The sequence below is a fragment of the Colletotrichum fructicola genome, assembly GCF_000319635.2.
Source record: "Colletotrichum fructicola Nara gc5 chromosome Unknown KSG_Nara_v1_contig03, whole genome shotgun sequence".
NCBI lineage: Eukaryota > Fungi > Ascomycota > Sordariomycetes > Glomerellales > Glomerellaceae > Colletotrichum > Colletotrichum fructicola.
In genome coordinates, this window is record NW_027094053.1 from 973,729 (window position 1) to 998,851 (window position 25,123).

A 25,123-nucleotide genomic window follows, 5' to 3' on the forward strand; every position below is an offset into this window, starting at 1 on the left:
GGCAGCCTGAAAAAGCAAGTCTCGAGTCGTCTCCTCGAAGAAGACAATGTTGACGAGCACCTCTCAGGCGGCAGCAATGCCAGTGCTTGCACCAAAGAGCCTCTCACGCCGCATGATGAGACTCAGAATAGCAGTGAGCCCTCCAGCGGCAATGACTAGCGTGTATGTCTGATCTATGGCTTTGACAATGGCGTCGAGGACTCTGGTCCTGAGCTCTGCAGAGAGACCGCGCACAAGGCTTGAGCGGGCACCCAGGATTGCAGCTTGAATATCAGCTGAGGGTGTGTTGGGCAAGATCTGTTGAATCTTGTCTTGGCTGGAGTTGAGAAGGATGGCGTTGGCGATGGCCAAGGAGAGGGTAATTCCCACGAATTGGGCCAGAGTGATGAATCCGATGGCTGGAGGGATATCAAGTGGCTTCACAACCGTTTGAACGACGGAGAAGGAAGCTTGTAGAAACATGCCGACTCCAGCGCCGATGATCACCGTGTAACCATACACGCGGCTTGTGGGCGTATCTTGCTCCACTGAGTACATGAGCGCGCCTCCCACTACAACCAGAAGGCCGCCCACCAGATACCATGGCATGTAGTATCCTAGCTTAGGCATCAGAGCGCCATTGCTGAAGACAATGACTACCATTACGACAATGAAGGGAAGTAGGCGGACTCCTGCATCTAATGGGCCGTCGTTGCGGGTAAATTGGAAGAAAATGGGGACCATGTAGATGGGCACGAACGAGCCTGCGCCGCCGGTGGCACAGACTACGAACAGGATAAGTACAGAACGAGAGCGGAAGAACTGGATGGGGATTGTGCGACGGTCGGGTGTGGTGAAGATGTTTAAGACTTGCTGTACGCCGAGGATGATGAAGAGGACCCCGGTAACAACAAATAACGCAATGATGCGGCCAGAGTCCCACGGGTATACAACGCCACCCAAGTTGACTGCCAGAATCAAGGCGGTGAGCGCTCCCGCTTGGAGAATGAAACCGGCATAGTCCACCTCGACGAAACGAGACCGGAGCGACGCTCCGGGGCGAGGGTCTTTGCTCGGGATCAAGAAGATGTAGAAAGGTGCGCACACGGCGCCGATGAACAGGTTGATGTAGAAGGCCCAGCGCCAGCCCACTGAAGATTCGCTGAAAGCGCCGCCAATAACGGGGCCGAGAACGATGCCGAGACCCCATGTAAGACCGGTGCTGGAGACATACAGCGGGCGCTCAGCCATGGTGGTGGTGGTAGAAATGAGTGTCATGCAGCCGACATACAATCCCGAACCGCCAGCTCCAGCGATGGCGCGGCCCAGAATCATTACATCCATGGTCGGCGCAGCGCCGCATATGACAGAGCCAACCTCAAAAAGAACAACGTGGAAAATGTAGAGCCACTTTGGGTTGAACTGGCTGTACAGACGGCCCCAAGCCAAATTGGTCGCAGTTGCGGTGAGAAGAAAGGCAACGCTGAGCCATGAGAGTTTCTGAATGTTCCCGAACTCCAAGATGATGACTGGCTGAAGATCGGCAACCACGGTGTTGTCTAGAGCGTAGATGAAGGTAGAAAGCAAGATTGAAATGATGGTAAGATACCATTTCCAACCGTTGATGTCACGCGGAGGAGCCTCCGGTTGTAAGGTGGTCTCGGAGCTGTCTGGCGCTTGTTGTGATTGCTTCTCTTCAGCTTTTGAGCTGTTTTCTGCCGGGCTCGTTGAGCCTTCCTTGGACGTGGTGATGTCACCCAGGCTGGTGTCGCCCGAGCTGTCCTTCCCTTCGTCAATCACCGCCATTGAATTATTTTGACGGATGAAATGTGAATCGTGACTACCAGATGAAAGAAACGTGAAGGAATGAAGTATGATGTCGTGAGTTGATGAGTAAAGAGTAATGGAAAATAATTGAAGGTCTATTTATCCTAATCCATCAACTACGTCTTAGGTAGTGATGTCTTGAAGTCTTAGATATTAATAAGCTTTTTGATGAAGCTTTCGTCAAAATGGCCCTTCCTAGGCTTGAATCATCCCGATTCCCATGTTGTCAACAGACAACACACGGCTGATCGACGCTACGGCACTTTCAGCAATCTCAGACAGGCTTGGTCAGATTTGTAAAGTCGGGATTGAATTTGGCCGGTCGACAGGGGATGAGGAGAAGAAGGGCTTGCGTCCCCGACTCTTTCAATCAAACATCAGGTGGTTCTAGGGCCGGCCCGCGTCGCCATATGCGTCCCTCGGCCGTTGGTTCGTCGATGAACGGGGTGGTATTCAAGGGAGGTAGCAATGCATCTTACCACGCCTTATCAAAGCAAGCATAGGGGTGGGGTGGGGAGAACGGCTGTTGGCCGTGGGAGACAGCGGTATGCATCCGGCGAAAGTTTAAATTCAGACCCTTGACTGATTGAACGCAAGGGGCTGTTGGTATTCGACGCGACACTTTCCTGAACGAGACTGACTGGGATGTGAATTGTAGCCTGGCTCTATGTCAGAGCGACGTGGCAGCCACCCACTGCGACATAAGATGTCTTGTAAGTCTGTTTACACGCTCGGAGCATCATCGGAGCTGAATGCAGAACCCCGGGATGCCTTCCAAACACAAGACTGAGCTATCTGTGACCTCTACATGATTATTGCCAGGGCACACAGATGAGGGACTTCATTACAAAGTATTCTACTGCATATTTGTTCCCCTTGAACTCAGTGTCCTTACTCTTTCATATGCGTGATGAGACTTGTCTAGGCCCAGTTTGATTCAAAGTGGTTTAGAGTGCATGAAGCAGCGGCTTTCTCAGTTCCATACGAGTACCCTTGTCTCTATTTTCGCAGCTCGTCCACTCCATGCCCGGCTTCCATCACACTTTGATTTCAGCGGCGTAAGTGCGCCTCTATCAGGCCCATCAGCCCTTCTGGACGAACAGAACGGATCTCATATCTCTCATCCGCCTGCTTCAGCAGAGCCTCGAACTCATCCGCAGTACGCAGCTTACCACCAAAGCCAACCAGCATAATCAAATCAATCTGGCGCATGCCGCGTTCCACATCACGCGTCAGCACGCCCTGCTCTGGCAAGATCATGTCGTTGATAAGCAACGGCGTGCCGGGTTTGGAGCGCTTGAGACCCGGGACCAGGGCGCGGAGCATGTCAACGACTCGGGCATCACACCAGTTAAGCGCGCACGCGCGCAAAATGAATGCCGCGGCATCGCCCACAGGCTGCGGGTCGAAGAAGCTGTGCTGCATGAAGGTGACGCGGCCGCGAGTGTCGTCGGTGAGGAGTGATTGACCTGCTACGTGCATGTCGGCTGAGTCTTGGACAATGAATTTGAGGTTTGGGAAGCTCTGTGTTCACAAGTGAGAAAAGACAGTCACAAAAAGTAGGAAGAATGTGAGAGTTGCTTTCCTACTTACCTTGGCTAGTGTAATGGAGACTTTGCCGCTGCCACCGCCGACATCGACAACGGTCCCGTCCAGATCACCCCATGGAAAGGAGTCTTTCAGAGCATCGATGTTCAAGTTCACTTTTCACGTCAGTCTACGGTCCTCCACTGGCAATAAATCGACCCTGAGCTCGGAGATAAAGAATAGGCAAGAAATATTCCGAAGAACAAAAAGGGAGATCTACATTTCGCCCATCCGGCCATGGCTTTGGCAAAACGGATAGATCGCTGGGTGTCCTTCTCGTAGAAGTTGAAAATAGGAAGGCCGTGTCTTGTCGTAAACGGGGTTACAGCACTATCGTAGCTCTTGGGTGATGCCTTGACGTTGTCGGCCGTGGCCGTCGCTGCCTTGAACATCTCGTCAAGCCTGCACGAAAGAATTAGTAAACAACATGAGTAGGCGTCCCGTTGGTAGCGTACGTGTAATGCAGCGTTGCACGAATCTCCTCGTCCTTGTGTAAAAGGTACGAGCTGGGATTATGGGCGACATATCCAGGCGTTGGCTCCCGGAAGATGGACTCGGTCGCGAGGAGACGAACAATGCGGGTAGTTCTGTCGAGATCGACACCAGCCCGCTCAGCCAATTCTTCCAGTGAGATCTTCCCCTCGGCAGGGACAATACTGAAGAAGTTAAAGTCGAGGGCCACTGAGATTGCAGCGAGCTCGTATCCTTGACAGGCGAGATTCCGGAAGTGTCGCTTCGGGCCCTCGACCAGATACTGGAGGTCTTCCAAGGATCGCTTCAGCTCTCCCTGAAGCTTGGCGTAGTCGAGAGTCTCGGGACGGATGGTGTCATCGGTTGCAAAGGTAGGCTGCTCAATGTTATTGGCATTCAAGTACTTGACTATGCGCTGAGTTTGTTGGACAATATCCTCGGCAACGGCGAGGAGTCCGCTCCCATGAGCACCGTTACTTTGAGATGGCATGATGAAATCAGGGCAAGCTGTCATCAGGATGGAAGGCCAATATTGATCTTGGAAACTGATTTTCTATGAATGCCTCAAGACTAACAAGCATAGTACATTTATACATGTTGACTCCGCATGCAGTATCAAACTAGCGGGCTGGGACAAGTCCAAAGCCGTCTTGGTCGGAGCTTCTTGTGACTTCGGGCGTCATGCCGTTTCGATGATTTCTGAGTCCATGCTCAGCCGGAGAGCCAAGTTACATTACACCATTTCAATGCACGTGGCCATGCAGTGCCCGTTTCTCGCGCAAATAATGTTTTATCATTTGAGCGGACAAGAGGGGTATCGTAAACTGCGCCGCTTCTTGGCGTTGGCTGTGAAGGGAAGCTTACGATACATCAGATTCGTTATCCCTCGGAAACCTAAAATGATGTAGGATTCTCAAAGATACTGGAACCGCTGCGCAACATGGTTTCATGGACGCCGTTGGCATGCAGCTAGAAACCCACAGCATTGCAACCAACGTCGGCCGATGTTTCGCGGGCAGAATCTGAACGACTGCGCTCCCCATCTCAAACCCCACTATGCATGTAGCAATGCGTTGGTTTCTGATCAGTCGATAGGTATTATCAACTAAAAACCGGATAATGTAAGTTTCGGGCATAGGTTGCTTATATTGTACAAACGGCCGATATTTCACGGCTCATTTTGTAGCAACGCGCGTATCAATGCCTCGCTACGAATCTGCCCGCGTTATGTCGTTTTTGTTCGTGATGCACGCGCCCGGCCGAGTCAACGGCCGACGAGGAATTGTGATGTGAGTTTGCGACGAAGTGCATCCGTTTGACGATCTTCGTCGAAGCCCCGGCGATACACTTCACTGTGCGGCAACGAGGACTCTCGTGTTGGCTCAAAGGTATTATCTCGCTAGCCGCCGGTGCCGCCTGCGGGGTGCTCTTTAAAAAGTTCCTGAAAAGCATGGAGCCTCAGGTTCAATGAAGTATTAGTCGTGGATGTCATTTTCAATGTTCATGTGCCCAACTCTTACACCTCTGCAATCCATCAGATCAATCCCAACGACAAGCGGGACATCAGCGCCTGAATTGAGGGCCATTTGTCAACGTGTGACATAGTCAGCAGCATCTCAGTGTCTTCTGGCTATCAAGAAGACAAATATACAACGACAATCAAGGATACTCTATCTAGACTTCCCACACGTACCGCCATGAGTGAGACGCGTCAACCAGAGCCGGTAGCCATCGTGGGCATGGGTAAGTCCCTCAAATCACCTTTCTCAACTCGCATGCTAATGGTATGCCTAAGGTTGCCGCTGGGCGGGAGGCATTCGCGACACATCCGGGCTCTGGGAATTCCTTATCAACAAGCGCTCTGGATACCAGGACTGGGCCGAGCCTCGCTTCTCAGCCAAGGGGTTCTACCATCCCAACCCAGAACGTCCCGGAACTACGGCAGCAAAGGGCGGATACGTGGTGACCGATGATCCGCGCCTCTTCGATCCCGCCTTCTTCGGCATCTCAGGCCTTGAAGCTGAAACCATGGATCCTTCACAACGGAAGCTTCTGGAGGTCATCTATGAAGCCTTTGAGAGTGCTGGCGACACTTGGGAGAGCGTCAACGGGACTCGTACCGGCGTTTATGTTGCGGACATCTCCTATGATAACGCGTATGCGCAGACGCGTGACTGGGAGTATGCGAGGCCACACGCCACCACAGGTGTCTGCCACAATATTCTCAGCAACCGTATCAACTACATCTTCAATCTGCTCGGCCCTAGGTAAGTTTCACTCTGTGTTACTCCCGACTGACTGCTAACATGGAGATAGCGTCACACTTGACAGCGCCTGCACATCGGCACTATACGCGCTACATTTCGCCATCCAGGCTATACGCGATGGCGACTGCGACTCAGCCATCGTCGCAACAGCAAACTGGATCATGGACCCGGCTATGCAGATCGCCATGGACAAGCTGGGCGCGCTCTCAGGCACATCCATGAGCCACGCATTTGACGCGTCGGCTGACGGCTACGCCCGCGGCGAGGGATTTGCAGCCATCTATCTCAAGAAGCCGGATACAGCCATCCGAGACGGATCCCCAATCCGAGCTTTGGTTCGCGGAAGTGCCATCGGTGCTAACGGCCGGTCAAGCGGCATCACCCACCCCAGTGGCGTCGCGCAGGAGGGAATCATCCGCAAGGCGTACGTCAATGCTGGCAATCTGCCGCCCTCGGAGACGATATTCCTCGAGTGCCATGGCACAGGCACGCGCGTTGGTGATCCTCTCGAAGTGGAGGCTGCGGGCAAGGTCTTTGGGTCCGGACGGTCGGATGCCGAGGAGGACCGGCTGCTGATCGGATCCGTCAAGACCAACCTGGGCCATACCGAAGGCGCGGCAGCACTCGCGGGCATCTTCAAGGCGGTCCTCGCGCTCGAAGAGGGTGTCATTCCGCCCAGTATTGGAGTCAAGACACTGAACCCCCGCATCGACTTCGATAAGGCCAAAGCCAAGGTCGTCACCGAGGTCATCCCCTGGCCTGAGGGTAAGCTGCGACGGGCGAGTGTCACGTCTGCTGGTTTCGGTGGTTCCATTGGACATTGTATCATCGACCATGTCAACGTCGTTTATCCAGACTACGTCAAGCCAGGTATCCGTGGCAATGTCGTGGCCAATGGAAACGGTTTTATCAATGGATCGGCCAAGAACGGCATCAGCAATGGCTCCAGCAACGGCAAAACTCACGCCAATGGTCACAATGGCCACAATGGTCACAACGGACACAACGGTACGAATGGCACCAACGGCACCAACGGCGTGGGGGAGAACGGTGTCGGGGACGGGAGTCATGAGACTCCATCCCTGCATTCTCCTATCCTGAGCAAACCGAAAGCAACTAGAAAGGCTGATGCTGACACTCGTCAACTTGTTCTGCTCCCCTTCTCGGCTCACAACGAGACTTCCTTGAATGCCAACATCGCTGCCCTATCCTCCGTTGCGAACCGCCACTCTCTGGCAGACATCGCTTACACCCTCAGCGCCCGGCGCTCCAAGCTCGGTCAACGCACATTCCGAACCGTCGATAAAAATGATGTTACGGCAGGGCTGCAATCAACTGCTCTCAAATTCTCTTCTAATCCATCTGAAACGCCACGTCTAGGGTTTGTCTTCACTGGCCAGGGAGCACAGTGGCACGCCATGGGTGCCCAGCTGTTCGAATATGCCGCCTTCCGTGTTGCTATTGAACATCTAGACTATGTCATCACCTCCTTGCCAGGTGGCTCACCTTCCTGGACACTCGTTAATATTCTTTCCGGCCACTGCGATGCCGACCGGGTCAATTCCCCTGACGTCTCGCAGCCCATATGCACAGCCGTCCAGATTGGTCTTGTAGACCTGCTCGCTTCATGGGGCGTCCGTCCCTCTGGCGTCGTCGGCCACTCGTCGGGTGAGATGGCTGCCGCGTATGCTGCGGGATATATAACCGCGGCCGAGGCCATCACGATTGCGTATTACCGTGGAGTAGCTGTCTCCTGCAACAAGAGCAAGGGTGCTATGCTCGCCGTCGGCGTGGGTCGTGACGAGGCGGCCGAGTTTCTGAGGGGTCTTGAGCAGGATATCAAGATTGCGGCCATCAACTCGCCGGGCAGTGTCACGCTTTCTGGAAAGCAGGAGGCCGTCCAACAGCTTGCTGCAACTCTGACTGAGAAGAACGTCTTCAATCGGCTGCTAAAGACAGGAGGCAATGCGTACCATTCGCACCACATGGCTGCGCTGGGCTCCCAGTATCAAGACCTGCTGGAGGGCGGCATGAAGCATTTGGAGACTCTCAAACTGCGCGAGAAGCAGCATCGATATGCCCCGGTACCTTGGACGTCATCCGTAACGCCAAACAAGATGGCTGACGCCGACTCGTCTTACTGGCGCGCCAACCTAGAGTCCCCCGTGCGTTTCTCCGAGGCCGTCACCAAGCTTCTTGAGCTGGAAGGCCTGGATATTGGGGCGCTGGTAGAGATCGGACCGCACCCCGCGCTGAAAAGCCCGCTTGACCAAATCGCTAAGAGCATTGGCAAGAAGATACCACACGTCGGATCCTTGAAACGCGGTGAAGACAGCCGTGTATCCATGCTACAGCTCGCCGGGTCTCTGTTCGGTCTGAACGCCAAGATCGACCTGGTAGCCGTGAACGCAACCGACGATCATGAACCAGGGACTCTAGCCCACGGTGTCATGGCCAAAGATCTCCCTCCCTATCAGTACACTTACGGGCCCGTCAGCTACTACGAGGGCCGCGCCAGCAAGGAGTTCCGCCTCCGCAGCGTGCCGCGACACGACCTCATTGGGTCCAAGGTATCCGGTAACGCGAAGCTGAGGCCGCAGTTCCGGAACGTTCTGCGGCTCAAAGACCTGCCCTGGCTCGAACACCACCGTCTACTTCCGGACGTCGTCTTCCCAGCCGCCGGGTATATGGCTATGGCGATGGTGGCTGCGTCGCAAATTCACGAGGAATCCCCAGATGTTCTGCCCATTGCGGGATACTCGCTGCGTAACGTGGACATCAAGACAGCCCTGAAGATCCCCGAGGACCAGCACGGGATCGAGGTCATGCTGAGCTTGGAACTCCCCGACCAGGCAACGGCACGCGAGCCGACGTGGGCTAGTTTTTCGGTCAGCTCTGTTGCGCGCGACTCAGACCAGTGGACGGAACATTGCACTGGGCAGGTCCTAGTTGACATTGCGGAAGCGGCGGATACGAGTGAGATGAGCATCAGCTCAGCCGATGAGTCCCGGGCTGTGGACTCGCGTGCTTGGTACAAGACATTCTCGGCCATCGGCCTCGGGTACGGTCCAGCTTTCCAGGCACTCTCGGATATGCGTGCTGCTCCAGACAATGGGTTGGTCTCCGCCAAGTTGGGCCTCAAGACGACATCTGGCACTGTCAAGGGAGGAGAGTCGAGCTACCCGATACACCCTGCCTCGCTGGACGCCATGATCCAGCTTGGCCTCGTCGCTTGCCACGGCGGCCAGACCGACCGAGCTGCCACAGCCTTCGTGCCGACCCATGTCTCGGAGCTCCATGTTCGAGCCGGAAAAGACCTTCATGATAGCGACTGGGGCACTGCCATCGCCCATGGCGAGTTTCGTGGTCTTCGATCAGCGTACATCCAGCTCCAGCTTCAAAGTCCCGCGGGTGGCTTGATGATTGACGTCAAGAACCTGCGCTGCACCAGCTACGCCCTTCAAGACCGGTATTCCGATACTGAACAAGCCAAGGCCTTTTCCAGCCCGTTCACGCGCATGGTATATAAGCCCGATTTCCGTGCTCTGAGCAATCGTCAAGCTCGCGCATTGCTCCCACCACCACCAGAAAATGCTGCCCTCGTGCCGCTGCTCGACCACCTGGAGACCTTGGCAGCTCTAGTTGCCGTTGATATGTATGAAACCCATATCGCTGGTATCAAGGCAGTGTCGGATACATCAGCGCCGGTTGGCCATTATATCGCGTGGATCAAGAAACTCGTAGAGGGGAGCCAAGCAGACACCATCACCAAGGCAAAGAACCTGTCCCCTCTTCAACGTCGGGAGGCCCTGAAAGATGCGTATGAGAACGCAGGCGACACCATCGAGGGGAAGGCTCTGCGGCGTCTTCACGATAACCTGGCAGAAATGCTTCACAGCCGCAGGACTGGCGATGAAATCCTGGCGGAGGGGGGTCTGCTGGCGGACTTCTACGATAAGAGCTTGTTCCTCACCGGCGCGCAACCCCAGCTGACCAGTCTTTTCGAACTCATCAGTCACACCAACCCGAACCTCCGAATCCTGGAACTCAAAGGTGGAAAGGGCGACACGGCGCGCGTTGTATTGGCCGCCCTTGGCAGCACAAAGGGTCTCAAGCGCTACCAGGACTACACGGTGACCGACATCTCGGACGCTGCGCTTCAACAAGCCCGGTCACAGCTTGCTGATCACGGTAGCGTCGAGTTCTCCATCCTTGACATGGAACAGGATCCCTTAGAGCAAGGCTATGAGTCGGCAGCCTACGACCTCATCATCGCATCCCAAGCCGTACACACCGCCTCATCCGTAACCAAGGCCTTGGGGAATATCCGAAAGCTGCTGCGTCCGGGTGGCAAGCTGGTGTTAGTCGAGGCCACCGAAAACCGTAACAGCGCCTGGGTCGGACTCATCGGCGGTGCGCAGGCTGGATTCTGGCATGCCGTGCCTGATGGTAGGACTAACGGCCCCTTCTTGAGCAACGCCGAGTGGGATACCGCTTTGCGTGCGTCCGGCTTCTCAGGGGGCGAGATCGTGCTCGACGACTATCCTCACCCCTCGACTCACTCGACGGTGATCATATCCACTCTCATCGAGCCCGTTCCTGCGAAGTTGAATGCTGGGCCCCAAGTCGTCCATCTTCTTCGCGGAGATGAGGGTGTCACATCGCTCCTGAATCGCCTGTCATCCACACTGGAACGCCGCGGCCTGTCAGTCAAGACCATTTCAATCGACACTGCGGTGACGGATGTACCCAATAATGCGCGCGTGGTTGCGTTCTTGACCGGAAAGAACCTTCTCTTGGACGCTGACCAGAATCGTCTGGACATTTTCAAGCACTTGGCTCACCAGACGTCCACCATGGTGTGGCTCACATCCTCGGGCATGACGCAGGGTCGAAGCCCAGACGGCGCCGTGGTAAGCGGCCTTCTTCGTACCATCTCCACGGAAGCTCCAACAGGACGCTTCTTCTCGGTCGACGTGGATGCCGACAACTTCAATATTGGTGATGAAGACGATCTAGAAGAGCTCGTCCGTGTTCTCGCAGACTACGAGCAAACGCTCCAACAACCGTCCGACCCAGACAGCTTCGAGGACCGCGAGTTCGATTGGCACAGCGGCCGTCTCTGGGTGAGCCGGTTGACTCCTGAGCCGGAGCTGGACGGCTACTCTGATGTGTTCGTCACACCGGCCACCCGCGGCGTCAAGATGTTGCCTTTCGACGGCCAAGGTCCGGTGCGGGCCGCGTTTGAGACACCTGGTATCCTTACCTCACTTTACTTCCGTCCAGACACAGAGCTGCGCCGGCAGCCGCTGGCGCGACAATGGATCGAGGTGAAAGTAGCCGCTGTCGGACTCAACTGGAAAGACCTGGTTCTCTGCACAGGTCGCTTCGATGGCAATAACCTGTCCTCCGAGTATTCCGGCGTTGTCACAGCCGCCGGCGCCGACTCGGGCTTTGTCACTGGTGACCGGGTATACGGGCTTGGAAAGGGGCACTTTGGCAACTACGCCCGTGTGCCGGCGCTTCTTGCTCAGAGAGCGGCATCGGGCATTGACTTGATTGATCTCGCTACACTACCTGTGGTGTTCATGACTGCAGTGTACGCATTTGAGCATCTCGCACACCTGCGACAGGGGCAAAAGGTGTTGATACAGTCTGCGTCCGGCGGTGTTGGTCTGGGTGCGATTCAGCTGGCTCGGGCCAAGGGCGCTGATGTCTTCGCCATGGCCGGTTCGGACGACAAAATACGCTTCCTCGTCGAGACGATTGGTCTCAAGCCCTCGCACGTTTTCAAAGCGCGCGATTCTGCCGAGCTGGAGCGTGCCATATCCGCAACCGACAACCGCGGCTTCGACATCATTCTAAGTACCGCACAGGGCGACTGGCTATACGAAACAACAAAAGCGCTGGCACCCCTCGGCCACCTAGTCGACATTGGCCGGCTGGACGTCAACAACGCTCGCGGTATTGGGTTGGAGCTATTCCAGAAGGGTGCCAGCTTTTCATCCTTCGATCTTGGTCATGTCGTCGAAACAGCCCCGGAACTTGGTGGTGATCTCATGCGGTCCGTAGACGAGCACCTCCGTGCCGGCCGCATCACCGCTGTTCGCCCTCTGGCCCCCTGGGATATCTCTCAGCTTGACCAGGCCCTACTCAACTTCTCCAAGGGCGCGCATACTGGCAAGTTGGTGGTAACGTTCCAGAAGCCCAAGGCTCCGGTTCGCATGATACCAGCATACGCGAGCGTCAGCTTCGACCCTGAAGCGTCCTATGTCATCACCGGCGGGCTAAGCGGTCTCGGACGGTCTATCATCCGTTGGATGGCAGACCGCGGTGCACGAGACATAGTAGTCCTCTCCCGTCGAGGAGCTGCCGTTCCTGAGGCACAGACGCTCATCGACTCCCTGGCACAACGCGGCGTACGCATCCGGCCGCTTGCATGTGACCTCAGCCGGCCGGATCAAGTGTCGGATGCTATTGAGAAGACACGCGCAGAACGACCTCTGAAGGGTGTCGTCCACTGCGCTGTGTCTTACCAGGACATCTCCTTCGAACGTCTGTCTCTCGATGGCTGGCGCGACGGCCTCGCAGCCAAGGTCCTCGGCACCCGCAACCTACACGAGGCCACCAAGACCCTCCCGCTTGACTTCTTCGTCATGACCACCTCCATCCTCTCCGTTCTCAGTTTCGCAACCCAGTCCGCCTATACAGCTTCCAACAACTTCCAAGACCAGTTCGCGCGCTATCGTCGCCGACTGGGTCTGCCCGCCACCGCAGCCCAATTTGGTCTCGTCAACGACGTCGGCCACCTCAGCACCGACAATACCACACTCGAGCTCATGGCGCGGAACAAGGTCCTTACTCTACCCGAGAGCCACTTCCTCCGCCTGCTGGAGCCGGCCTTTCTGCCTCATGAGGATGTGGCCTCCGACCCCCTGGCTGCCGCTACGTATGTGACATACATGGACCCGGCGCATATGGCGGCGAAGGAGCAGCAAGATGTGGAAGCAGGAATTCGCAGCGCAGCGCCGCCGCGGTGGTGGGGCGATGGGCGTGTGTCGCATGTCATGCGCGGGTTCTACGATGCCCTGCGCCATGGACGGGACAAAACGGCGGGCGGATCGGCCGGGAATGCCGAGGACGGCCGGTCGGCGACGGCACAGACGCGGCGGAAGTTCGAGGAGGCTGTGGGGGCTACGGTGGCGGCGGCACCCGGGACGACGGAACGCGGCGAGCTGCGTGAGAAGGCGCTTGAGTTTGTGACGGCGAGCATCTCGGGCACGGTGGCGACGATGCTGCTGTTGGACGAATCGGCAATCAACGCAACCCGAGCCGTATCTGAACATGGCGTTGATAGTCTGATTGCGGCCGAGTTGCGCAGCTGGTTCCATATTGCGCTTGGGTCTAAAATCAGTATGGTTGACCTGCTGGACCCGCGGACGAGTATCAATGCGCTGGCGGCCAAGGTTGTGGACGCTGCTGTAGAGGGAGAAGGGAAATAGTGGTAATTTTGTTTTGGGATATGTTTGTTTCGGTCGGTGTAAATGCGTTTATATACGTCTGGTAAAGGTAGATTGAAAACATCTGGAGGGTAGTAGCCTCATTTTAACGTGCCCTTACTACATCCTCAACTCAATGATGAGGCTTTGGCAAATTACTTTTGACGCGATGTCATACATGGCTTAACGTCGCTAGCTAGGTTTATGAACCGCATCATGTTACATGAAAAGGGATCCATGGGTGATGATAACATTCGGTATGGATGTGAGGTCATCTTGACAGTCAACAAGGTGCGCCTACAGGCGGCGAACTGCGAAGAAGAAAGCTTAGAAGGGAAGAAAGATTCATCTTGACACAAGCCAGCAAAACATGGACCTTCGTAGTAGCACCATTAGGTACAGGTCAAGTGTCGGGCCGAGCTGTTGATAATTGGGTCAATCATTGCGTCGTATGCTCTGGTCTTTCCCAGCAGTAAATCTTACGAAACTGCTGATCAAAGGCGGACGAATGTAGTATTAAGAGTTCTCGGCGATAACCCGAAAATGGCACGACCGCAAGATGATAATGTAGTTATGAAGTACAGCTTGAGCTAAATACATGTGCCGCTCCCCTTTTTTTGTACGCGCTGAATCCGAGCTCAAACCCAAAAGAGACCGAACTGGTTTTGGGATGAATTATTGCCAAGTGGTTTGAATGTTCAAACGACCTCTTACTGGTACTCGATGCAGATGGCGTCGCTGTTGACATCCATGACCTCAGCGATAGTGATGTTCTCAGCAATGCCAGCCATCCACAAGACGTGGTCAAGCGTGGTGGTGTTGCCGTTGTCGTTGAAGTAAGGCAGGAAAGCATTAGCTCCGAGAGAAGAGGGCTGGACGCTGGACCAGAAGAATCCCTCAGCGACGTTGTTGCCACCAATGTCGGTCAAGCGTGACTCGTTCTGAGCCTGCCACTGCCACCAGATGCGGTCCAGGTTGGTGTGGTGGAGGAAGAACAGCGGGTCTCCAGGGGAAAGAGAGGGGTCATCCATCTACAGAGAAACAGTATCAGCATAAGGATCGGGTGAACGTATGAATAAGGGAGTCACCTACAGTGCCGCCAATGGCGTAGTGTCCGCCGGTGTGAGGGGAGGCGCCCAAGCAGTTGTTGAAGTCCACGTAGTTGTCCAAGGCCAAGCAAGCGTCGATGATCTTCTGGGCAGTCTGCTCGTACTGGTTCTGCTTAAAGAGGCGGCTCAGGCACACGGGCTCCACGCGGTTGAGCTCAGTATCCAGCGTCAGCCTGACGTTGGTGTAAGGGCCGTCAGTGACGCAGCCGTTCTCGTCGAGAGTGGTGGAACCGAAGCCAGCTGTGGCGCTGCCGTTCAGAATGCTGGCGCTCTCCAGCGGGCCTTCGGCCTGTTCCGCTTGCTCGTCCCAGTACCTTCTCTTGATTAGCAACCAGATGTAGAAGTTATTTGGTGTAGAGCATGACTTACGGTATTGGTCCAGTGTAGCCGCACTCATTGCGGAGAAGGGTCTCTTGGACAGTCATGTACCAACGGTGCCACGGCAGGAACGCCCCCTGAAGATGAGCTCCATATTAGTCACCGGCTTCACTGTTTGAACACAGTGTGATCGAGGGGCATACTTACGACAGAGTGAACGAACTGGGCTTGAGAAACATGGGCAGCTTGGAGCTCCTCCCAGACGGTCGTGGAGCCCGCGTACCCAGTCTTGGCAGGGGCCTGAGCCGCATCCATCAAGCAAAGCGTCGAGCTGATGTACGAAGTCTTCTCGCCATCAGTCAAGGCGGACCTGAAGATTCCTTCCTGTAAGTCATATTCCATCTCTCCAACATGTTGGTTAAGAAGTAGACATACCAAGACTTTCGAACAGACGGGTTCGTGCATGCTGCGCGCACTGCCTCAGATGCACCGAGGGCGATGATCGCTTTGGTCAAGAACTTGTTCATGATTACGGTTTTTGGCGTCAAGTAAACGAGGTAATGACTGAGTGAGTAGGTAAAGGAGTGTTGTGCAAGAATGACTGGAGTTAGACAGTAAAAGAATGTGGTGATGAGCGAAGGTAGAGAAGCTGTGCTTGCCGAAATCAACTCTAGACCGGAAGTCAGGGAGGTATTTATCTTCTTTCTATCTGTAGTATGAGCCCATATACGATACACAATATCTCTAATCTCTATAGACACGGCGGTTCATGAATCTCTTCGAGTAGCATTCTCTAGGTTACGCGGCAAGCCAAGCCGGCGAAGACCGATCGTGTGCCGCTGACATCGGCGTCTACACTAGACGCGGCGGTTCATCCGATGCATCTGTCAAATATCACCTGCACTGTGAGGCTCCGCGGGCTTAGCTGCAAGCATGTATACAACCTTGTTGCACGAAGCCCCATCACGGGAGGAGCATGGTGCGTATGCTTAAATTTAGCTGCTGTCCCATGCCTCGGCGTACTAGACTGGTAGTGACCGAGACAGATGACATGCTCCAGTGGCCGGGATGATTTGCTTCTTTCCATTTGCCACTGGGTATTGATTGGTCCGAAAACTCTGGCTTGCGACCCCAAGCTTCCCGGTCACCAGTAGCTCTCTCCTTGGGCAAGATTGAAGAATTATTCCAGACCAAGTAAAGCAAGGCTGCAGACTTCCTATCCGCCACCGAAGACATACTAAGAGGCCTTGACCAGGATTACCTGCGCCAATAATACTGAATTCTATGCGGAAAGTGCACAAAATGACCCGCAGATAAACCTAATCCTTAACAAGAAGTTCTCATGCGGGAGCTCCCAGGACAGCCGTCTCCCCCGCTCCGCCCCGCCCCGGCCCCTCCCTCCTTGACCCATCGAGGGAAGCAGGGAGGTCCATGAGACAGAAACTCAAACCCATCGTAGGAATACCTGAAGATATGAGGTTGAACTTGCGGGTAACGATGCCTGCATTATCCAAGGATCCTCTTCGGCAAGACACAAAACTTCCATCTTCAGCTTCTTTTCGTTCATCGTGATACAATCGGAGCTGCGCGGCCTCCGGTCTGGCCCATAGCGAATTCATCATGGTGTAGGGCCGGTGGGATGCGATGACGCCTTTTGCCAAAGCGTGCGGCTCATCGCGATTATGACATGGGAAAACTCGATTGTCCGCCGAACTACGACTCAAGAACCTATTGGTGGTTCTTGATGCAGGGGGTTTGCCCCTGAACGGCTGTCTCGGCAGGCAAGCATCGCGTCTAGGCCTTGCAGCCACGGCGGAGTTTCCGCGGAATAGGATGGCTTCTTCCGTATGATCTACCCCAGGTAGTTGATAATTTTACTACTTGGCAATTAGGTGGGCTCTGATTCGTTGGAGGTAAGGTCGAGATATCGTATTTGACCCCTGCACAGCGGCGTCGTTGTAACTCCATGCATTTCTACAACTGTCATTATTTTAATCTACAGGCGTAAGAAGCTAAAAGGCAGTGTCTGGTAAGCTTAGCCTTGGGTGAGGTCTCCAACCGTCACCATCCAGCTGGTGCCGATGAGCTCCAGTATTGTAGAAGTGGCAAGAGAACAATGTGAGGACTTTTGGTCCTTCAAACTACCCATTTGGACAGTTCTTACGCTTCTTGAAAGGGCTCCATTTCCATGATGGCCAAACTTGAAATCAACCGCGGTCGGTTTTGAACGGCAGTGCCTCCCTGACGAGTCTATGGGCGAGGAAGACTGCTACGTTAGGCTTTATAAACCCTGCCTATCGAATTTGGTTCAAATCCCGGGCTAGAACTAGCATATCGGCAATTGGGTTGCATATCGGCAATTTGATTTTCAGCAGACAAGCAAATCACTGAATCTACAGACTCGATTTTGGACCATTGTTCAGGGCGAGCTGCTTATTCAATCGTAGACATAGTACAGAGGGTGGCAGTTTTCTTGTGGAAACGTCCAGGCTTCTGCTCGATACCTGAATGTCCGCATAATCTACGACTAGTGTGCGGACTTTCATACCGATCACTCATGCCATAAATAGGGTTGCAATTGCCAAGATACAATTTCCCGTAGCCACGTAGTGAAGATAGGTGGAGGATTGCGAATATCTCGGATTCGGTTTGCCGCATGGGACTTGGCGAATGATAAGGCAGCTAAATCGTCAGTAATCATTAAACGGATTACTCGATCCTGAATCTCAGCTGACACATCACTGCGGGTCACATCACATCAAGGAGTTTGGAAAGCCAAGCTCCTTGACAGGTTGGGGGGCGGATGATGTCTTAGCCGACAGCGGGTCAAGAATTATCACGCAATACAGTAGCGACGGTAATAGCGGAAGAGCGCAATGTCAAAGGGCTATATAAACAATGCAAGGCCGACTGACAAACGTATGCATGGTAATAATTTGCAAAATCTATTTATTTCTCAGCTGTGCCCGCTGAAAGGGTTGCTCTCTCGTTTGTGGTGAATGTAGTCCATGGCGTGGCTGTCATCGCCTAACCCTCCCCAGTTGCCAAGCGCATTGGCATATTCGTCCTCATCCATACACTCAGCTCCTTCTGCGTACTGGATGCCGCCTAAGACTAGCCCCTGAAGACCGCGCATACACAGTGGAAAGCCCGACCGACGCCGCATCTCCAAGTTCAAGTCGTCATGTTTGAACTTCTGCCGCATGATTCTCAACGCTTCCTTCCATGTTCCACGTATCATAACAGGAGCACCCAATGTCAAGAAGAGAGGTCCGTCGCCGAGAAACGCATCCATCTTCTCTGAGTCCAACGACATGTGAAGCAAATCCATCCGACACGGATGAGATGCCTTCCGGCTTGTTATCGCAGGTTGCAGTACCCACCCTCTCGTGCCTATGTCGTGTACCAGACTGTCGAAGTTGAGTTGCAACAATCTCAAGTTTTTCGGTGACTTGAGCAAGGTGTCGACAAATCCATGCAATGCCCCGAACTCAATATTCAAGCGGCGGCCCCACCAACGATGGCTCTCGTTTTCATCCATTACCGGGAACATCGGCCGTGGTTTGATGCACAGGCGTAGAAACCATGCGTCCCTCAGAAGCTCACTCGTATGAAGTCTATACTCTCCAGTTCCCATGAAAAGCATTTTGAAATTTTTCGGGACCGTGACATCCATTTCAAAAGCCTTCAGCCGAACACCTAGCTTCCCCAGTGCCGGCAGAAGCTTTCCAAGAGCTTCAACAGATAAGTTAGCTCCTGCCCTGGTTCCCGCCAGGCGGTTCCATTCCATAGGAGCCGTGAGAAGCTCAATGAGGGACTCGTGGCTCATTGCTCTGCCCGTATCGGCGTATCTGCGTTTCCAATCGGTAGATTCGTGCACGTAATCGTACACATCTAAGCGATGTACCTTTGGCAAGCGCGCTATTGCTTCAGCGACTTGTCGGACGTAGTGCCCCCCTTTCATGAGGTCAGAGTATTGTCGATGTTTCTGTTTATAAAGGCTGTACGCTTCCCAAAGAAGCTCTCCCTCTGTCAACATATCGAAGCCTTCACTGACTTCGTCAAGTCTTCTTTGGAGACGAAACAGAGTTTCTTTTTGTCGTGTTGATAATTCGTCCACTAACGGTGGAAAATCGAGTCCCGCTGTGTTTCTGGCCTCAATTGCCCAGTAAATGGTTGTGAGAGCGTACCTGGAGAACGACGCGGGATCTGCGGCACTGAAGTGACAGTAGTGCCCCAAAACAAGGCGGACACGTTTGACGTTGTTGCCAAAGGCTTCGTGTCTTGATATGTTTTCTAGACGCGTAAGAGACGCTTCCGTGGGGCTGACGGTGATGGATGGCATTAGACGCGGCGAGGCCAACTCATTTAGCTTGTGACACGTCCGGCGAAGTGACTTGATGGTGTTGAGTTCATTCTGGGCCACTTCGTAATCGGCGGTGACGTATTCCGGGTTATCCACCAAGTTGGAATTGTCTTCGCAGTGATCTATGATTCTGTTGATGATCTCGGTTGGGAGATCATCCAAGCTCAGCTTCCGGCCAAGTGGTCGTTTGTTGATGATGGTACGAATGTGGTCGTGGCGTTCGATTAATCTTTTCGCGACCAACTCCCGGGACTCATCAGAGGCGACTTGGTCGCCAGACATGTGGCTAGCGACGATGGGCTGATCATTTTCAATGCATCTTCCAATCGGCCAGTCATTCTTGATGTGAAGCAGTGTTTCGTCCACATCTATTAAATGCTCATACAGCGTGGTAAGATTGGCATTGGCGAAGGTGCTTATGTCGACGCTACGAAGCTCATTTTCACGAGCAACAATTTTGTCCCGATTCCATCTCTGTTCACCTAACTTCGATTCAGAGGGTTCGGTGCCCGAAAAAGCAACATGCCGATTTCCATCCACTGTCGACCATTGTGTATCGAACCATGGAGGTGCCCACGAGGACATTTTAGAAGTTGTATGGAAGGCCGGCCGTGTTGATTGATATTGGAAGTGCTAGGTCTCATGAGCATGATGGCTGAGATCGAACCCATTGCCACAGTAATGAAGGAACATGGGAACATACCTGAATGCCGAAGTATCACGTACAGAAAATAGTAATTTTGGTGAAGCCTAGACGCGTGGCAGATGTGGGTCTCAAAAAAGTCGGCATCGCCAAAATATCAGGGGCTTCATCACGTGATAGGATCGCAGTTGCGGTTTTCATCGTCCGCGAGATTCAGTTGTCTCATGGGCTCATCCGTGCAGCAAGTTAATAAATCTACGATACTCAGACAGAGAAATGGTTTCATCTTCAACTCGTTCCTCAGGTTGATAATTTTAGTGCGCGGGTTCTCAAGCTAAGGTAGTTGCAATACCTCAAACCTCCTGCCATGAACCTGGCTTTAGCACGTCGGTTCTGAGGAAGTCTTTTTTGATTGATAGGTACCTTACATAGGAATGTTGCTGAGGACTTAACATCAGCTTTGTTCCGCCTTGTACGCAGTCATGCTCACATTCCCACATGAAGCCATGGCAGTAGCACAGCCTTTTTGTGATACATCCCAAGGTCAATAATTTTCTGGCACATGGAGTAAGCTCTTTCGGGACTCCTTCTATTCAAACTACAACTAGATGTAGCGTTGTGTCCGGCCTAGGTGCCATCATGTGAGTCGAATCATAGACTCATTCCCCACCCTTTTTGACTGGCCTCAAGTGGCTTGATTGTCCTGATGGAAGGGCGCGTTGTGGAGGAGGCTAAGACTGGGGTGTTTTGGCCCCGACTTCCGTCATTCCTGATCAATTGAAAGCTCCCATCATCTGTGGAGGAATCATTGTTGCAATCTAACCGCACAACATTGCTTTTGCATCCACAGCGTCCTCGTCACTTGCAAAAGCTTATCGAGCACCCAGCAAGAAAAGTGAATTTATCGGCAAGTGTCAGTGTTCAAAACGAATATGCATGAATGGATCGAAGTTTACATGAGGCGTTTATCGATAGTGGGTGTAACATCTGGCTCAGTCGAGAGGCTTGATGACAAATTTGGTCAATCCAATGAGCCTCTGCCGAGGAAGTCACCAACATCTACTAATCACTCCAATGCGGAACCAGGGTTGACAGCTAGAGAGGTGGGTATCTGGATGACAAATTAGTCAAGGAGGCGAGCCAAGAACGATGTCTTGAGTATAAAAGCCCGAGGAGGAGTAGAGCTTGAACTCTCTGTAACACAACAGAGAAAGCAACAGCTTTTCACGCAACAATTTACAACTGTCTTTCGCACTCACCGAGAAGAAAACAAGATGTCTTCCACTCGCACTGCTCTCGTTCTCGTTGACCCCTACAATGACTTTCTTCACCCCGAAGGCGCTCTCACGCCCCATCTCCTAGACCTCCAAGAGAAGGGCACGGTTGAGAACATTAGGTCCGCCGTCGCCGCTGCTCGCTCCAAGGGCATTCCGATTTACTACGGCATGCATCAACAGTGCAACGAGCACACTTTTCTTGGATGGAAATACATGACACCAAATCATGTTAAACAGAAGAACTCGCAAGTCTTCAAAGAAGGATCATGGGGCGCCGAGATCCTTCAGGGCCTTGAGCCGGATCCATCCAAGGGCGACGTCGTTGTCAGTCGGCATTGGAATAGCGAGTAAGGTCTTCCTATGCATCGCACATGAATCAAGCGTCTAACGAGAAACCTCATGAAGCTCTTTCGCGAACACTGATCTGGACTTTCAGCTCCGCCAACGCGAGATCACCCATCTGGTTTTCGCGGGACTGACGGCAAACACCTGCCTGGAGGCCTCCGCGCGTCATGCCTTTGAACTGTGAGTCCCGCTTTGCCCTCCGTCGGACTTAATTAAGCTAATAAGCCAAGGGGGTATCACGTCACTCTATTGTAAGTATTCTCGAATGTCGAATCATGCATGAGCGGAGCGCGGAAAGACTAATGTTTCCGCAGGAAAGATGCCACGGCCGGATGGTCCAAGGAATTGACCGATGCCGCGACGGAGCTGATCTGGCCTCTCTTCGCCCAGGAGGTCCTTGACACGGAAGAATGGGTCCAGAAACAAGCAGTCCAAAGCGTGATTTAGGCCGCCTACATTCGAGCAGTGGATAGGATAGGTACTTTGCCGTTATGCCAGCTGATGAAACAAGAGCAACATTGGCCTGCAATAAGCACGTACTGTTTAGATGAGCCGTATTTCACCCCTGTGTAGCTTTTGAATCAAATTACAACTGTGTCTCGCATAAATCCTAAGGTGAAGCACGTGTCGTAGACGCCCTACGGTGTGACTGTGCTGCATAGTGGTGTGACCAAATTTGTCAGCATCCTCTGCGTTGGCGGCAATCTCCACGCTCTCCAATCCCAAATTGGTCCGCAAACAGAGTCGAGCAATGCCCCAATGTACAAGGAACTCAAGCCGGTCGAGAGAGACCTTGATCCAGAGAAAAAGCTCACTGAAATCTAACCCAAAATACGCCAGGGAAAATCAAGCGGCTCACCGATTATCGGACATACAGCCGTTTTCATCGCGTATCAAATGCCAATAATGTTCTCTTGTTGCGCTGTTCGTCACCAGACAGGCTGAGCGAGTGCTTTGGATGCCGGTGAGTATTACTTCTAGTCTCACAACCGAAAACAATATCGAGCCTCGGGATCAGTAATCTTTCTGATGCATTACCGAATTTGTAAGTTGAGAACGGACTGATCCAGCGGAGAAGTTGACGGAGTAGTCCGCTCGAGCGGGGTGGGTGCATGTACATGGGATCAGCTTGCCAAATTTGTCAGCAAGCCAGCTCGTCCAGAAGGCGATCCTCGCCATGAAGAATTTTGCCTACCGCCGAAAGCGCTGGATAAAGTGATGCTATTAGATGGAGAACGTGAGTATTATTCAAGATGGGTTTTGCTATCCGGGAAGTGTCCCCTATAATCCGTAATTATAGAGAGAACGATAGAAATAATAATAAGGATAACGACGAAAACGACGACGATAATAATAGATAACAATGACGACGAAAGCGAGAATACGAAATATAATAGTCGCTTTAGAAACAGGCTATGGATTATATACGTGTATAGACACTGCCCGGATAGCCAACGAACACTGCCCGACTAGCAAAACTCTTCAAGATTGTATCATCAGAAGCAACTTCTACATCTGCAAGGCATATGAAAGAAACGAAGCAAAACGTTGTAGTTTGTAGAGCGTTCGCCTTCTGATAACCACGATACGGCTCACGAGGCCATGTACGCAATTGAATGGCGAGAGCCTTGCTGTATACTTAGATATAGTCTATAACTTCTCACACCTTCATCCAAAACTGCCCGCCCTTGCTCCTTCGCTTAGCTTCCCTTGCCGCAAACAGGAAGACCGTGCCTAGAGTCAGACAGCACCCAGAAAATACCTGTCCTCCCAGGTACCGCCCACCTAATGCAGACACAAGCGCGCCCCCGATTGGAGGCCCTGACAAGACTGAGAAACTGACTATCGTGAAGATCATGCCAATTCTTGTGCCCTGCTTGCTAGGATCGGCTGTCAAAGAGGCTAGTGCGGAAGGAAACACCGCCTGGATACCTCCCAAGATGATCCCGCTTATCGCAGCCCATGCGTAGAAGGCACTCTTTCTGTCCACTGCAAGCCAAGTGAACATGATGAGAGCACCAGCGCCGGCTGTCGGTACGAGCACTGTCAGGGCTCCGACGCGGTCTGCCAGATAGCTTGGTAAAATCCGGCCGACGATCCCAACGCCGCTCATAATCATCAGGACATCCAGCGACGATGTGTAAGACATACCCAGGATATCTCTGGCGTAGGCGGCAGTGAAGAAGAAGGCGAAGTAGGAGCCCCAAAAGCACTGAGACTATGCGTTAGCAACGTTTCAGCGACTTTCACAGCATGGCCACGTACCAGAAACATCCCTACACCATAGAAAGTGTAACCCAGTTCTTTGAACGCATCCCACTCAACTAATTTCCCCGTTGTGCGAGGCGGAAGTCGAGGTCTCAAGGACAACAATGCGATGGTCAGAGCCACGAGCTGTACAAGTCCAATTGCTCTCATCGTCCAGCCAAACCCTACAAGAGGGAGCAGCTGGCGCACGATAGCGGGAAAGAGAACACCTCCTGTCGTGCTACCACATGCCGTGAACCCGATGGCCAAAGATCGTCGTTTCTGGAAGTAGGTTGAGACGAGAGCGATGGTCGGGCAGAAGAGACAGCCGTTCCCAAGCCCGACGCATACTCCCTGAGATAAGAATATTTGCCAGTATTGGGTCGAGAATGATGTGGCTATGCTGCCAAGAACAACCAAGATAGAGCCTACGAGGGCAACTGGGCGAAAGAGTCCGGCGTCAGTGAGACGTCCCGTGAAGGTACCGATGAAGAAAAGGAGGAAAATCTGGATTGATCCAATCCAAGAAATATCAGAAGGAGGTCGTCGCAGTGTCTGAGCATAGTGGCTTTGAAAGACGCCAAAGGAGTTGATAACTCCCCTACAATTATTAGCTTCCTTGGGCTACAAGATGGATCAATTTACCAGGTGTTCATCACCACCAAGTGCGTCCCAAGGACTACATCATAGGTCAGTGCTTGTTGTTTATGCAGCTGTCGGAAATTCCCACCGCAAAGCCACGCCCAGCGACCCCCGTCAGGAGGCGGCCCTGGCGTAGTGTTTGAAGAAGTTGTGATGTGACTCAACACTCGATTCGGTAGGCTGGGCTGTCTAGAGTCCGTCGGTATCGCGACTTCTTCGGAAGTGCAGCGTTGTTGGGCGGGCTCCTCATTCATCAGGTCAGACGGGGCCCGTGATGTACTGAGATCTTCGCTTCCCAGCTTGTCCGACATCGTTGGTTCGTTGTTCTGCCTCATCGATTCAATCAAGAGGGAGGCCAGGAACGTCTTGGGAATTTGGGCTTTTGTAGTGCTACTTCTCGGTGTCGGACTTTGCTTAGTAACCGCCGAAAGTTGATCAATGCCATGGACTAACAGTGGTGAAGGAGATAGGGGGCCTTGAGTTGCATACTTATCTTGTCTTAGGTCAATAACTGGAGCCAACTATCTTCCCAACGGATATACCAAA

At 53.2% G+C, this 25,123-nt stretch overlaps 6 protein-coding genes across 6 annotated transcripts; 2 read left to right on the top strand and 4 right to left on the bottom strand.

Annotated features, from left to right (window-relative positions):
- Nucleotides 1-63: 63 nt before the first annotated feature.
- On the bottom strand, nt 64-1,785 carry patC-1 (Efflux pump patC; the record flags this gene model as incomplete). The annotated part of the gene is made up of 1 exon (XM_032031578.1): nt 64-1,785. One exon carries the CDS (start codon nt 1,783-1,785, stop codon nt 64-66), a length of 1,722 nt encoding a protein of 573 aa, XP_031892900.1.
- A 1,071-nt stretch (nt 1,786-2,856) lies between these two features.
- On the bottom strand, nt 2,857-4,354 carry sol2 (O-methyltransferase sol2; the record flags this gene model as incomplete). The annotated part of the gene is made up of 4 exons (XM_032031589.1): nt 2,857-3,330; nt 3,400-3,509; nt 3,614-3,795; nt 3,849-4,354. 4 exons carry the CDS (start codon nt 4,352-4,354, stop codon nt 2,857-2,859), a joined length of 1,272 nt encoding a protein of 423 aa, XP_031892901.1.
- Nucleotides 4,355-5,561: 1,207 nt separating this feature from the next.
- On the top strand, nt 5,562-13,633 carry sol1-1 (Prosolanapyrone synthase; the record flags this gene model as incomplete). The annotated part of the gene is made up of 3 exons (XM_032031600.1): nt 5,562-5,607; nt 5,660-6,131; nt 6,181-13,633. 3 exons carry the CDS (start codon nt 5,562-5,564, stop codon nt 13,631-13,633), a joined length of 7,971 nt encoding a protein of 2,656 aa, XP_031892898.1.
- A 707-nt stretch (nt 13,634-14,340) lies between these two features.
- Nucleotides 14,341-15,584, bottom strand: ustQ-10 (Tyrosinase ustQ; the record flags this gene model as incomplete). Its single annotated transcript, XM_032031611.1, has 5 exons — nt 14,341-14,661; nt 14,723-15,053; nt 15,109-15,194; nt 15,265-15,427; nt 15,493-15,584. 5 exons carry the CDS (start codon nt 15,582-15,584, stop codon nt 14,341-14,343), a joined length of 993 nt encoding a protein of 330 aa, XP_031892899.1.
- A 5,756-nt stretch (nt 15,585-21,340) lies between these two features.
- Nucleotides 21,341-22,135, top strand: rutB-2 (Peroxyureidoacrylate/ureidoacrylate amidohydrolase RutB; the record flags this gene model as incomplete). The annotated part of the gene is made up of 4 exons (XM_032031633.1): nt 21,341-21,690; nt 21,749-21,868; nt 21,919-21,939; nt 22,003-22,135. The coding sequence occupies 4 exons, from the start codon at nt 21,341-21,343 to the stop codon at nt 22,133-22,135; spliced, it is 624 nt and encodes a 207-aa protein (XP_031893139.1).
- Nucleotides 22,136-23,428: 1,293 nt separating this feature from the next.
- Nucleotides 23,429-24,888, bottom strand: apdF-15 (Aspyridones efflux protein apdF; the record flags this gene model as incomplete). Its single annotated transcript, XM_032031645.2, has 4 exons — nt 23,429-23,473; nt 23,532-23,900; nt 23,954-24,536; nt 24,581-24,888. The coding sequence occupies 4 exons, from the start codon at nt 24,886-24,888 to the stop codon at nt 23,429-23,431; spliced, it is 1,305 nt and encodes a 434-aa protein (XP_031893480.2).
- Between the last annotated feature and the right edge of the window lie 235 nt (nt 24,889-25,123).